Source organism: Astatotilapia calliptera, chromosome 20 (genome assembly GCF_900246225.1).
Source record: "Astatotilapia calliptera chromosome 20, fAstCal1.2, whole genome shotgun sequence".
In the NCBI taxonomy this organism is placed as follows: Eukaryota; Metazoa; Chordata; class Actinopteri; order Cichliformes; family Cichlidae; genus Astatotilapia; species Astatotilapia calliptera.
Window position 1 is genome coordinate 1,453,649 of NC_039321.1, and position 14,622 is coordinate 1,468,270.

Consider the following 14,622-nt stretch of genomic DNA (forward strand, 5'->3'; position numbering starts at 1 on the left):
AGAACAAAGAAGGACGTGAACCCGGCGGGAAACATACCGACGACGTAGAGGTAGGTGTTGAGGAGGATGGAACCGTGGTCGTTTTTGGCTTCACACTGGTACACGGCCGTGTCGCCAATGTTCACGTCTTTCATTATGAGCGTTCCTGCGGTCACCGTGCGCCGAGGTTCTTCATCCACTTCTACAGGGAGGGGGGGGGGAAGAGGCGAGGAGGCAATGTAGAGTTTGTCAAACAGAAACAGGCTGAATCTAAAGAACTGTTTAACAGAGAAGCTGAGGCCCACTGAGAGGAGCAGCAGCTGTCACCGCCTGTCACCTCCCTCCCTCTGCTGCTTTCTCAGTTTCCCTCCCAGTGTGCTCATATTCCTTCCTTTTCTTCCTTTTATGTGGCTTTTAGTTTCTTTCCTCATTTTAATTTTCCTAAAAGCCCATCTTCATAAGTAACATGTAAACTCTGAATGTGCGAAACATCAAGAAGAAGGTTTGATACAGAAATGTGGACTCTTTCTTTGTCTCATTTCCATCGTCCGTTCTTTCTGCCCCGGTCTTTTGATTCAGTCATTTCTCCCTCTTCTTTGTTCTGATGATTTATTTCCTTACTCTCTGTTTATTTTTCTATCTTCTCACTTCTCTCTCTCTCTTTTGGTGAGTCCATCTAATTCACGTTAAGCTTAAGAGGCTCTCTGTCCACAGAAAGTCGACAGCCTGGAGCCAGGAAATGCTCGCTCTGCCCAGCCTTCAAATCTATGTCTGTGGCCATCAAGCTTTAATAGAATCAACATCGAGTTACCCGAAGGAACGGTTCACTCTGCAAAGTGCTGATCATCAGAGTAATACAAGTCTGTTTGCCCCAGCTGTTTAAAGGTAGTTTATCATGTGCACTATATAAGAAATCGATAACTCCTGAGTATCAATCACACACATCAGGTGCTACAGTTTCTCCCCAAAGAATCACAAACAGGTCCGTCAGAATCTTGCTGTACCTGTTAACAGCTGACCGTTGATCCTCCAGGTGATGCTGGGCCTCGGGATGCCGTCCGCCTGACAGTCCAGTCGGACTGTTTCCCCGGGAGTGTACATCAGGTTCTGAGGCTCCTTCATCCAGTAAGGAGCCGCTGGAAAACGAAGAAAAGCAGCATTTAAACCCTAAAATATAAATCTCAGAGTCAGAACTTGTCTGTTGAACATTTGGCTGTAACTCTGAACAGGCTTCAGGACCTGTTGATGTTAATTAGTGAAGTGCTCCTTTGAAGTTGTGAACATGTACACATGTTCTTCAGTAAAGACTCACAATCATCTCAGACAGAGGAGCACAAACACGTTAGAGTTCAAACTAACACAGAGATCACGTCCTCACGGTCAGCAGAGCACCGTGATCGTCTGTGCGCTCGGCTCAGCGGCCTACCTTCCACAGTGACCGTGAAGGAGCGCGTGATGGAGCCGTGGGTGTTGGAGGCTTTGCATTCGTACTCGCCGTCGTCATCCAGGGTGATGTTGTCGAAGTGGAGCCAGCGGTCAAAGTTAATAACTTGGCCGGTTGTGTCTGCCAGGACACCATCCTTTTTCTTCCATTCCACCTGAGGTGTGGGTCTGCAGAGACGGACATGGAAGAACAGAAGGATGTGACTGTGAGAGAGAACCGATCATGGAAGTGAGGTAGGCGACGAACAGAAGATCGATCACAGGAGGAAATTAGAGCTGAGTGCATGCAGATGATCTTGGTAATGATGTAACATCCTTTTTCATCATTAACTCAAAATTATAGTGAGAGTCCATTTGTTGCCATAGACAGGAAGCAGGATCATTAGAATGAAACTGAACAGATCAAATGATTTCATATGAAGAAAAAGGAGCAAGGCTGCATGAGGTCAGCAGGCCAATTTCTTACGAGCAGAGAAAATATGAAACAGTAACTGGGTCCTGAGTGTGGTTGTTGTTGTTGTTGTTGTTGTGTGTGGCTGTAGCAGAAAAGCCACAGCTGAGTGTTATGAGAGCAGCAACTGGGAATAAAGTGCGTTGAAAGAGCGAACCAGGTGGGTCAGTCATTCTTATGCCACAAGGATCATAAACATGACATGAGTTTCACGTGTAAACAAACTGAAGGTGGAAGTACACACACACACACACACACACACACACACACACACACACACACACACACACACACACACACACACACACACACACACTGAGATGCTTACAGGCCTCTGGGTAAACATTCCAGGGTGACGCTGTTCCCCTTGAGGGCTGATATTTGGGAGTGGTTCCTGTGGTGGAAGAACTCGGGTTTTCCTCCATGAGCCACGCTGTTACCTGGACGATGTGAAGACAGAAATCAGGACACGGAAACTGTGAAGCTCGATCATCACGGTCATGCTGATTATTGCAACAATAAATGATGAAATGAAGACAAATAGCCTACAGGGCAGGGCTGATTAGTCGACTGTGATCTAGTTACTGAGCATATACGCGTCATCATAGTGGAACAAACACTGGTGTCTCAGTTGTGTTACAGTGTAGTCTGCATGACATAATTAACTGTTCTGGCTGATGTTACCTCACACAGAGAGCGTGATCACGGTCCGCACACACACAGGACAGCGTGATGCTCTGACTCACTTTTCTGATTTTTCTTATCTCTATATTTAACACTTTGTGTGCATTGTGCGTTGTGTGTGCGCTCACTCTGCTTGACAGAGAGGGAGACAGCAGTGGCAGGTAGAATAGTCCTGGCCTCTCTGTACTGGGCGTGGCAGATGTAGTCCTCTTTGCTGTCACTCTTCACGAGGTTCGCGAAGTACAGCTTCCCGTCCAGGCCGATCGTCACTCTCTCACTCCGAGTAATGTGCATCAAATCTGAGCCGGGACGGGGACAGTTTAATGTAGGTGGGAAATAAAGCATGGAAACTGCAGTGGAAGGTGAAAATGTTTTTCACGTCAGTGTAAAATGAAATTGGTTAGTTTGCTCTTCAAATGCACAATAAGCACCTCGCTTTATTGCACCGCAGCCTCAATAAGCTGATAACTGAAAAGGCAGAGAAGGTCAGTCATAGAAAAATGGAGGAGAGTGGACATAAAGAGTCTGTGTGTCACAGAGGCAGGCAGCTGATGAACGGGACAGGAAACAGATCGGCACACTCACTTATGTTCATCCAGTGGATGCTGGGAGGAGGTGAGCTTTTTGGAGGGTTGCAGGACAGGACCATACTCTGTCCCACGAGTCCTCGCTCACGCTCCACTTGTTGTTTCATGAGAATTGGCTGAGCTGAAACACAAAGCAGCAGAATACAAGTTAATACTTGTGCAGGTAACAATGAAGAAACAATGAAAATAGTGACGCAAAATAAAACAATACAAAGAAGGAAGAAGATAATTGTAAAGATACACTCCACAGCTGTTGTAACACAGTGGACTGGAGGAAATCTCCAGGATAATAGACTTTAAATGCCTAAATTATATAAAAACAATGCCAGGGTTCATTTGTAATTAAGAGGAGCTGAAACAATAGCTGCATATTTACAATCATGTGGACACAGAGTGACATCATCTGTCTTTTTGGGTCACATGATTAACTTGAATCTCATATTTCCTGCACAGCTTCTCAGGTTTCATCAGCCAGTTATTTATTTTGCTCTGAAACATTGTTTAAAAGTTTTATTTGCTAAAAGCAGCTTTCTGATGGTGCTTTGGGTAAATCAAGATACCTCGACCACATGCTGCCTGTCGAAACTGACATTTAGTCATCAAAACCTTTACAAACGCTGGCTGAGCTGATTGTAAACATTGAAGTTTCCCAAATTAATTGAGAACAATGGTTCTCTGGAAGTCACAGAGCAATATTCAATCACAGAAAAAAAAAAACTGTGAGGAAGAAAAACAACAAATTATGGAAGTAATTTGCAGAGGAAATAAATAAATAAAATCTGAAAGAACTGAACTGCAATCAAAACCACGGTGGAGGTGAGATCCGGGGCAGCAAGAGCCCGTACAGTATAATATTTCATCTGGAGAGATTTTAGTGAGTCTGTGTGCACGCTGACCGCAGCCATCGGCTTCATCCTCCACACCCACGGTACATCCTCCCTACTGAGTGACGTCACAGTGCTGTCTCCGGGAAATGGTTGCCGTGGCAACTTGAGATGAGCGAGCAGAACAGGTGGCCCCGATCAACCTCACTGACTCACTGATGTGTGTGTGTGATTTTATATGATCGTGTGACATCTGTGCATCAGCAGGTGTGAACCTCAGAGCACACCGACTGCCTTTGTGTGCTTACAGTAAGTTTGTGACTCACGCTCTACGTTGACTTTGACGGTTTGTGTCATGGCGGTGCCCAGACTGTTGGAGGCGTAGCAGCGGTATTCACCCTCTAACATATCCAGGGAAGAATTGTCGCCTCTCAGCGTTCCGGATCCTTCAGTCTCAGATCCGAACAACTCGCCATCTTTCAGCCAACGGAATCTATGAGCACAGAGGGGAGAACGGCTGTCAGCACATCAGCAGTTTACAAAGTCACAGAAACAAACCTTAAATCACACAATGAAGAAAACAGCTTCTATTTATTTGTGAGCTATTTTGAAGGATCTACATTTTCATTATAAAGCAGCGAGTCTTTATCTTTGGATCAAAGCCGGAAACAGGTTCATGTAAAATTTTCAGCCTTTTGATTGACGGCCTGAAATACAGAAATACATAAATATGAGGAAGTGTAACATTTACAGCTGTTATTATTACTTTTAACAGTCTGTCTCCCCGAGAGAAGCAGGGAGTGGAGAGAGGGACGAGCTCGGGGAGGGAAACAGCTGAGAGACAATTTTGTTCTTGTTTTATTATGAGGACATTTATTGCCATGTCAGCACACACACACACACACACACACACACACACACACACACACACACACACACACACACACACACACACAGGTGTACGTACATGGGTGCCGGGTTCCCGGTGGCCTCACAGGCCAGATTGAAGTCTTCTAGAGAAAACACTGTGTGTGATTTTGGCATCTCTGTCAGCACTGGAGGCTGAAATACTGAACACACACACACACACACACACACACACACACACACACACACACACACACACACACACACACACACACACACACACACACACACACACACACACACAGTAATGAAATTGGCAGAGTACAGGCAGGTAAAGTAGGGCGTACAGATCGAGACACATCTAGAGGGATTGACTGAAGCTCATTCATCATTCTTAGTTCTGGCAGGTCCTCTAAAACCATCGTGGTTAACAGGAGCCACTGTTTCAAAAATAAAAAAAGATAAACATCCTATAATAACAGCAAAAATTAAAAACTACAGTTTTTAATGGAATACTCTGATATTTTGTGACATTGTATATTTAAATAAAATATTTTGTAGATAAATGAGTCTCAGGTCAGCTGATAAGTAGCTTCTGATCGTCCCTAGAAGCAGGCTACAACACAGAGGAGACCTTTGTGATATTGCTGCGCCCAAACTTTGGGCAACTTTCTTCAAATTAGGATCCCTCCAACACTCAACATCTTCAAACCCGTCTGAAAACACACTGTTACTCACCAGCTTTAAGTTATGACTGAGTTTTTGTTTTGTTCTTTGTGTGTGTTTGCTCTGCTTTTTTTTTTTTTTACCATGTACAACACTTTGGTCGACCTGTGCTGTTTTCAAATGTGTGGAGAGCTGTTCCTGAACATACTGAAAGGACAGAGTTCAGTTTGTGCTGAAAAATAAAGCTGCGCATGACAAACATTTACTCAGGTTCGTTGGAGCTGTACAAACTCTGTCATGTTCATTTCTATGTATGTTTGCACATTTCATTAAATTGCTGCACCGAATCCAAGAAATACAGAGAAATGAAAAGTGGTCCAAGACTTTTGCACAAGAACTATACAGAAATACAATGAAATGACTAATGTGGCAGTTTCAGCCCTCCAAATATCCGTACATCTGTTTCAGAAAAATACTCAAAATAACATTAAATCAGTTTTAAATGAGCTAATATAGAGGACATGATCTCTTCCTTAGTGTCTGTGTGGAGTGATGCAGGGGAGAGATGTTCTGCTTTGACAAATCTAACAGGAAAAGTGCAGGTGAGCAGGTGCGAGACACAGTCAGCAGACGTCCGGAGCAGGTTTCTACCAATGAAGCACCGCTCACGTCAGAGCTGCAGACACGACACACATTTCTTCATTACAGCAACAAAGAAAATCACTTACTGTTGTCTTTTGTATCTGTGTCCATGGGAAGCAGTGAAAGGAGAGCAGAAAGGAAAGGTTTACAGACTGAACAAACACATGCTGGCACATTCTTCATGCTGTTCCCCGAGCGGGACAAGATCTGCTCATTAACAGGATTTTTATTAACAGTGACAACATCTCAGGGATTTTATCTTCCTTCTTGGTTTTCTGACTCAGACACACTGGCGTCTCAGGTCACTTTACATCCATCTCCTTATTTTTTCTTCCCCGTGTCTCCTTTTCCTTCCCCTCCCTCCCCTCTCTCCACCTCCCCCATCGTTCTCCTCCTCCTCCTCCTCCTCCTCCTATCCTTCTCTTCTTCCTCTCCTGCCACACCCAGAAAGAAGGTCGTTTACCGAAGGTCAGACTGAACCTGATTCCTCCTCTGACTCCCGCTTCCCCTCCTCTCCTCTAGGAGTGTGATAAGCCTGCTGACCTTTGACCTTTATCTCCAGGACCAGAGGTTATTCTAACCTGATTGTTTGGATTTATATTTGTGCTTAGATGTGTTCGAAAGTTCCATATCTGACAGGAATAAACACAGCACCAGAGCTTTACTGAACTTTACTGTGCAGGAACCAAAGGATCCACCTTTAAATGGCCCCCTATCAGCACACGTCACGTTTCTGGTCAGTTCCATCAAAGGTTTTTCCTCAGATGCCTGAAAGGCGAACAGCTTTTTGTTGGAGTCTGAGGTCTGTGGTGACGTCGCAGTGGTCAGAGTGAGCTTTGGTCCAGAGGTGCTCGAGGAGACAACCCTGAAGGAGAGTTTGTGGCTACTGCAGAGCTCTATGATCTCACAGACGATGTCTCCCGGTGCTTTCTTTTTCTCTCTTCTTCTGTCACCCCTCACTCCACAACTGATGGTTCTACAGGAAGTTTTTTCCTGTTAAAAAGGAGTTTTTCCTTCCCACTGTCACAATGTGCTGATCGTATGGGGAGGGGTTGATTTTCACAGCATACTATGGGGTCTTTGGAGTCTAAACTGTCTTGAAGCAACTGTTCTTGTGAGTTGGAGCGACATAAATAACCTGAACTGACCTGATGTCTCTGCGAACATTTCAACCAAATGCATCAAATGTTGAACGTTACGTCTTGACAAAGGCTAAAGAAAAAAGAAATCCATAGTTCTGGTTCTTCTCCACAGCGCTGCATCAGAGGCTCGTGGGTAGTTTAGACTCCTCCCCTGATGCCTATGAAATAATTCAAGTTGGTGGCTACAGCAGAAATCTACTGACCTGATACTTAATTTCAAAGAGTAATGATATGATTAGAGAAGCCAAATGTGGAAATTCTCCCTCATACTTCCCAGCCCTGTTAATTCTGAGGAAATGGTTTGGAAATATTTACTGGAAATGAAAAAACAAACACTTTCCAGTGTTTCCAGTGTTTCCAGTGTGTGATGTGTGCAGTGGAGGAGGGAGTACTCACAGCTTTCGGGGATGTGGATGGCTCCCTGAGCAAACGGAGGCGTGGAGGAGAGGAAGGACAGAGGGAGCAGGAGGAGGAGGAGCAGCGGGAGGGCGGGGGAGCACATCCCCCTACAGCCCATCCACCGACTCTGTGACACACACATCTTTCAATGTCCCATCAAAAGTGATGCAAGACACCCACACACTCATCAACACATAAAGAAACACACACACACACCCACGCACACCAAGGCAGACACACACTCCAGGGACCGCCCGGAGCTGAGGGAGAGCTGAGAGGAGTAAACAGCAGTAAGTTGGTGGGTGTGTCTGTTTCCTTTACAGCCCAACTGTGAGTGAGGCTCGCTCCTCGCTCCGTCAGCTCCACAAACGCTTCTTCAGGAGCTGGCTGTGGGGGGAGGGGGGGGGGTGACCCCGAGAACAAAGAGGGATAAGAGGGGAGGAGAAGAGGAGGGGAGGAGGGGAGGGGAAAGAAGCAAAGACATGGTTAATTTGACCAAACATAAATCAACAGAAGACAAATATTAATGTATTCCAGAGGGGGGAAAGTTTGACCCAAAATCACATCACGATGAATCCACGGCACATCTGTGACGTTGAGAATAAATTCTAAGATTTAAATTCACTTTGGGTTTGAATTTAGTACAGAATCCACAAAAATCTGAGATAAAGAACAGACAGTCGGCCGGGTCACCTCGATAAAGTCAAGATCAGATCAAAGCAGCAGGAAGCAGCTTCTCCACTAATGACATTACAAAGAGAGATTGAGTGTGTGTGTGTGTTTCTGCCACACTCGCCGCATTTCCATTCATCTCAACATCTCCTCCTTTGTCCCTGCCTGGTGACTGAACACTGACCCGTGACAGCAGGAGTGTCGGGGGGTGAAAGCAGACACAGATGGATCAGGCTTTCTCCCTTTTGTTTCATCATCTTACTGCTGCCTCGACATGAAGGCCAAAAGAAGAACCCTCAGCGCTCCGAGTTTGGCCACATTCTTGTTTGTACTTGAAGTTGGGGATTACGCGCTCCTCCTCTGCGAGCTGATCAGCTGAAACTAACAGCCAGTCTAAAAATAGCCGATTGTGCTACTTCAAAGCCATGAAATCAGGCTGCGGCTCCATGTATGGGAATACTTTGATCAAGCAAAAAATGAAAGAAACTGAGGGAGATCCCTCGAATGAGCCAAACATCTGTGACAGGTTTTCATGCTAAAGCCTGAAACAGTGTTTCCTCCACTCCAAACCATTCATGCCTCCAGGAAAATTACTGTAAATGCTCCTGATTTATTTGGTATCATGTTGCCAAAAAAGCTCATTGTGCAGTTTTTGCATTTGCATGAATCAGTTTGTTTGTCTGCTAACAAGGACAAATCCTAAACAAGCATTTTGTAACGCGTCGTGAGACTTTCACCACCGGGGGCAGCATTTTATCTTTGGGTATGTTTTTATATCTGTTCAGGAGGCTCTGCCTTTAACCAGGATTATTAAAGCAAATAGGTTCTTATAACTTTCCTGATTCAATTCAACACTGAAGTACAGCCTGCACCTAACTTGACTTAATATCCCTTTGACACAGTACAGAGATGCGTTGAATATAAAGTCAGTTGCCTCTTTAGATTCTTTTCACAACTTTATGTAATTTTTTAAAAGACAGGAAGTTAGAAAAAATGACTGTAAATAACAACCTGGAGTCATAAGAAGACAGTAAGATAGATTGTCCAAGAGTTCATGTCACTCATGTCATTTTCACCAGAGAGCTGAGAGGACGCATCGCTCATGGAAGATGAATACAAAGAATCGAATAGAGCCAGTGTTGCTGTCAGTGTCTAATTGCACTGATGGATGACATATTGCAGATGAACAGGGTCTGGGTCTGGATGACTGTCCTCCCTCATTCACTCCCTCAGTGGACAATTATGGAAATACAAGTTTTTATACACTGACTTTATGCCTGGTGTGATGCTGCAGCAGCTTAAAGATGCTCCGACTGTACCGACTCCACGCTGACACACCGGAGTGAGAATACTAACAGACAGGGAGGGCAGAGGAGGTTACAGGAGGTGTCATAACTTATCAATCTGTGAGTGTAACCACCAGCAGTCCTCCGCCAAGGCCCGTCTCCGAGGCTTCTCTTAAAGCACACACATGGGGTGAGGGGCGAGGAGTGACAGCTGGCTAATGTAGACCCCCTCCAACATCTCATAATTACACAACCTGTCCCCAGCACACACACAAACACACACACACACACACACTGTCTCTTTGTGAGGATCCAGGTCTTTCTGAGCATCTCCACAAACACAGAGAGGACACAGAGGACCCCCGTTCAGTTCCTATGACTGTCAGAGTCTTATTCTTCTAGTTTTTCATTGTTATCACTCATGATTACACACACACACTCACATCTGCCCTGCGTCACGGTCACTTAAACACACACACACACACACACACACACACCTGCTCCCGCCTGTCGGGCTGCTGCTGTTACCTGCCGGGCGTATTTTCAAAATACATGAGCCAAATGGCACAGCGGGACAGAAGGTGTGTGAGAGTCTGTGTGTGTGCGTGTGTGTGTGTGTGCGTGTGTGTGTGTGTGTGTGTGTGTGTGCGTGTGTGTGTGTGTGTGTGTGTTTGTCATTTCGTCACTGATGGGGGTGGGTCTAATGATGTAACGAGCTCAGACAGAAAAATGAAACAGACGTAATAAATGACGGGTGAAGAAAACATCCCAGCATGCTCCACTTCCTTTAATAACAGCAGCCTCGTCCTCAGCATGGAGGTTTTAAAAAAACAGAAATACATGATCATCCACAGAGACTTTCTTCATTTAAATATTCATGGTGCTCCTGCTGGCACTGACTTAAGGAGGGGGCGGAGCTCGTTAATGAATCAAGTCTTAATCTAAAGGCGCCTGATGGAGGGTCGCCTCCTTCACACACTCTGAGTCTTTATTGAGGCTACAGCTTAGAGCTGCTTGACCTCTGCTGACAGGAAGCTCGTTGAGTTGCTTTTGCTGGTGCACAATGACATTAAACGCACCGTGTTGTTCGCCTCTCACCGATTCTTTGTTATCCTGGAAATTTGACACATTATGACCACTTGAATTAAATCAGCCGTGAGAGCACAGGAAGTCCATTTAGGATTTAGAGAGGAAGGACGAGGAGGAAGAGTTTCAGATCTGATTAATGCTGCAAGTTTCGGCGCCCTGCGTGTTCACGGCGCAGTCTTAGATTTAAGAAAACACAACATACCACACATTTGATCACAACTGTATATCAGCTGCAGACATGAATGTAGCAGGCAGGAGGGGACTTTGCAGGTTTTATGGTGATAAAGCAAAAGTTAAGCTCCAAAAATTTTATTATTTGCTGTTTTTTCCACAGAAAACTAAAAGTGTTAAAGTTTTCTTCTGACGTGGAGCTCTCACAAACTGGGATGGACATTTTCTTTGATTTAAGAGAAGTTTATTAGTTGCAGTGTTGGCAAATTCACACTGTTACAGCAGCAACGCGGACACCGCAGGAATAATTAAATAGAAAGCTTTTGGTCTCTGTATATTCTTCCTATAGTCATATCTTACATATGTTACAGAGATTACCAGACCCCAGTCTGAGTGTTGGGTTGCCAGCTGAGTGCTCACTCTCAAGAATGAAAATGTTTAATGACTGAAAGCCCAAACAGGACATTTTAATAGCTGCTGTTAATCTCGCAGACCGCAGTAAAGAGGCAGTTCATGCCCTGTGGGCAGCCATGTTTCCGTTCTGTGCCGGTTAATATTAAACATACTGTACCAATTTCCTCTCTGCGGCCCCCCTCGGCTTCTTCAGGGTCCTGAGCCATCCCAGAGAACCTGAAGGGCTTCAAAAGGCAGAGGCAGGTGGACCCGCCCGTCCACAGGGAAGCCTGAGGGGAGGAGGGGAGACGGGGCGGGTGCAGGTGGAGCAGTCTGTGGGGAGGTGGGAGGGGATCGGAGAGTCAAAGGGAGGCGATGCAGGTGGACGGATGGAGAGCGACAGAGCGAGAAATTAATTCATTGATAGATTCCGATCTGGAGGAAAGAACAGGGACGTGTGGATGGAGAGATTAAGCAAATGCTGGGAGGAGAGGGTACTTCCCTTTTAGTCTGCACAAAACACACACACACACACACACACACACACACACACACACACACACACACACACACACACACACACACACACACACACACACACAGGTGTACGGAGATGAGGAAAGAAAGAGCTATTCCCATGTTGTCCCTCCTATTCGCCCGCATGACCTAAATTCACCCTAAATTCATTATTCATTACACATCTCACATTTACTACTCCATCCACACACACACACACACACACACACACACACACACACACACACACACACACACACACACACACACACACACACAGACCACAGAGCAGACAGTCTATAGGTGAACTCTGCTAAGTGTGTGCGACAGTCTGCAGATCGAGCTGCTGATGTCCTTCACATCAGTCCTCATGAATATGTGATGAAGTGTCATTTTAATGAAGCACCACTGAGTTAAACGTGCTGCTGTCTCTGTGTGAATAGCAGGGGGGATGATATGTATGAGACATCCTTTCTCTGAGAAATGACATTTATATACTGTTCATGTGCAAAAGCAAATATGTTTTTAATGAAGCATAATGCACCCGGATTACAAAGAAAGCTGTTAATGAACAAATCTGCCTCGCAGAAAATGTTATCTTCTAAAGGTGAGGTAAGGATCACTATCTTGAATGAAGAATGAAAAAAATAATCAGCATACGAACTTTCCATAATTTAATCTAAACCTAGTGTAACAGCATCAACACAAACGTCAATGTCAGGAACCGAAAACTGGATTTTTTTGAAATGTCCACAGCAGACTCTAAGACTCCACACACATCACAAAACGCTACAAAGCATTTTGAATCTTTAGATTCTTCTGTCATAATTATTTGTCAAAGTGTGGGTAAACTTCCTGTTAGCATCTGAGAGGAAACCTGAAGACTGAAAAAATGAACCAAATTCAAGCTGCAGTTCCTTTAACAGCCACTGGAGGCAGACTCCAGCTGTGAGTCCGTCCCATAGACTTGCATGTTATAACTGTACAGCTGAAGTTTGATATATGGTCATCTCAGGCACAGTGGACCCGTCTGCTCTTCAGGCCTCTTACTTGTAATGGGTTGTACCCAATCAGAAGAAATTTGACTCGAAGGGGGAGGAGCTAAAAGGGTTAGGGTTAGGGGGTTAGGATGAACTGAGGCTCTGTATAAGATAAAGAAAGATTATTTTGAATTTTCAATCAAAGCTACTTTAGTAGAGTCAAAGCCAAAACATTTGGAGCTGGCTTTACTTTAAGAAGATCACTTTTTACAACTCGCTCTACTTTCCTCTTGTCTGCGTGACAGCTCCTTTCTGCAGGTGTTAGAGAGGAGGCGTGGCTTGTTAACACTCAGCATCACTGGTAACACCTGAGCCCAGCATCCAGTGCTCTAGAAAAGTCCTTAGAGCTCCTCTTTGAGCTCCTCTTTTGGACTTTGTTTGCTCCTTGGTTTATTGTCTTGCACTAAATCCCATTGCATTCAGCATTGACAGTACTGACTGCACACACCATAAATTAAGAAACATTTTAAATTGCTTGTTTAATTTAAAATAAACTCTTTCCTAATTGACATTTCTGCACTGCTCTCTTCCTGTAATGGCCGTCTGTGACATCAGTGTACAACAACAAGTCATTTTTTAATTGAATAAGTGCAAAAAGGTCATCTGATGACTTTAGTTTAATCTGATCTTTAGATGTTGGTGCAGAGCAGATGTGACAGTCAGTATGTGGGTTTATTCCTCTGAACCGCAGTGACTCAACATTTCTCATGAAGAGGCTTTGGCTCTTCTCCAAGCAGCTTAACAGATTACAGATTTGTAAAGTTTCTTCACATGCAACCAGGCACAAAGTACTCAAGTGCAAATGTCCTTCGGTAGACGATGAGCACCGAGTGTGGCAGGCACTTCCACAAAACCCTTTGTGACTGAGTGAGCAGAGAGGTCATTTCTCTCTTTCCCAACATGCAGAGCACAAACAGATTTGCTGAAAATTACAACAAATTAAAACAAAAGAAAAAATATGTTACTGGGAAAAAAAGAGAGATCTGAAAGTGATGTTCCCTCAGTTCCACGAGCTGTTCGTTCTCGTTTGCGTTCCCCACCCTTACTCCCCTTTTCAATTCTTTAACTTCTTCACTTCTGTTTAGTAGATGGGGATCTGCCAGGCCCGGGAGCCGTTGTTTTCACCTCCACCATCTTTTTTAAGACAAGCAACAAACTGATGGGACGAGGACGGCCAGGTCTGACCAAGCAAACTTTAATAAGAGCCAGAAAGAGCGACTCAGACCTCAAACTCATCAGGTCAGTGTTCCCTGAGCTCACAGCCACAGGTAACACCACCTGAGGCCTGCAGACCAAATTTAAGGCCCACCTCCACTGGCTTCATTTTCTTGATGTGCTAATGTTTCACACTGTGTGCGGTGACAGCCACCGAAACAGATTCAAATCAGCATCAGTGACGAAACTATGACTGTTTTCAGCTGCATATTTTTACTCTATAGCTCTGAGTCACAGTTCACACTAATCACATTGATCAGTCTTATAGCAGGCCTCGCTCAGTTCATCCTCAGAGGGAAAGGTGGAGGATCTGTTGTAGCTCCTCCCCCTTTCAGATCACTTCGTTCTGATTGGCTCTGTGCCAGAACATAATAGGGTTGTCCCCTGTTTATGACATCATACAGATCCAAGAGTAAAAAAAACTGAACCCAAGTGTTTAAATGATTTCTGAAACATGAAGTGTTTTTCTTCCTGTCAGTCATGACTCAGCTGCTGTGCATTTGTCAGCTTTATGATGCACAGATGATGTCACCATCAGCTCTGTCATTTACAGGGA

The 14,622-nt window shown here is 44.8% G+C and overlaps 1 protein-coding gene across 3 annotated transcripts in view; it reads right to left on the minus strand.

Annotated features, from left to right (window-relative positions):
- Nucleotides 1–14,622, minus strand: part of LOC113013792 (neural cell adhesion molecule L1.1-like) — a 44,816-nt gene that overhangs the window by 19,645 nt on the left and 10,549 nt on the right. For 2 of the 3 annotated variants that reach the window (XM_026154947.1, XM_026154946.1), the window contains exons 2-11: nt 7,682–8,071; nt 6,230–6,244; nt 4,936–5,038; nt 4,295–4,461; nt 3,143–3,265; nt 2,686–2,856; nt 2,202–2,313; nt 1,406–1,590; nt 984–1,115; nt 38–181 (exon numbers count right to left, since the gene is read on the minus strand). In XM_026154947.1, coding sequence (XP_026010732.1) covers nt 38–181; nt 984–1,115; nt 1,406–1,590; nt 2,202–2,313; nt 2,686–2,856; nt 3,143–3,265; nt 4,295–4,461; nt 4,936–5,038; nt 6,230–6,244; nt 7,682–7,826 — 1,297 coding nt within the window. In that variant the 5' untranslated portion in view covers nt 7,827–8,071. The remainder of the gene's footprint in view (nt 1–37; nt 182–983; nt 1,116–1,405; nt 1,591–2,201; nt 2,314–2,685; nt 2,857–3,142; nt 3,266–4,294; nt 4,462–4,935; nt 5,039–6,229; nt 6,245–7,681; nt 8,072–14,622) is intronic. The other variant, XM_026154948.1, reaches the window with a different exon arrangement.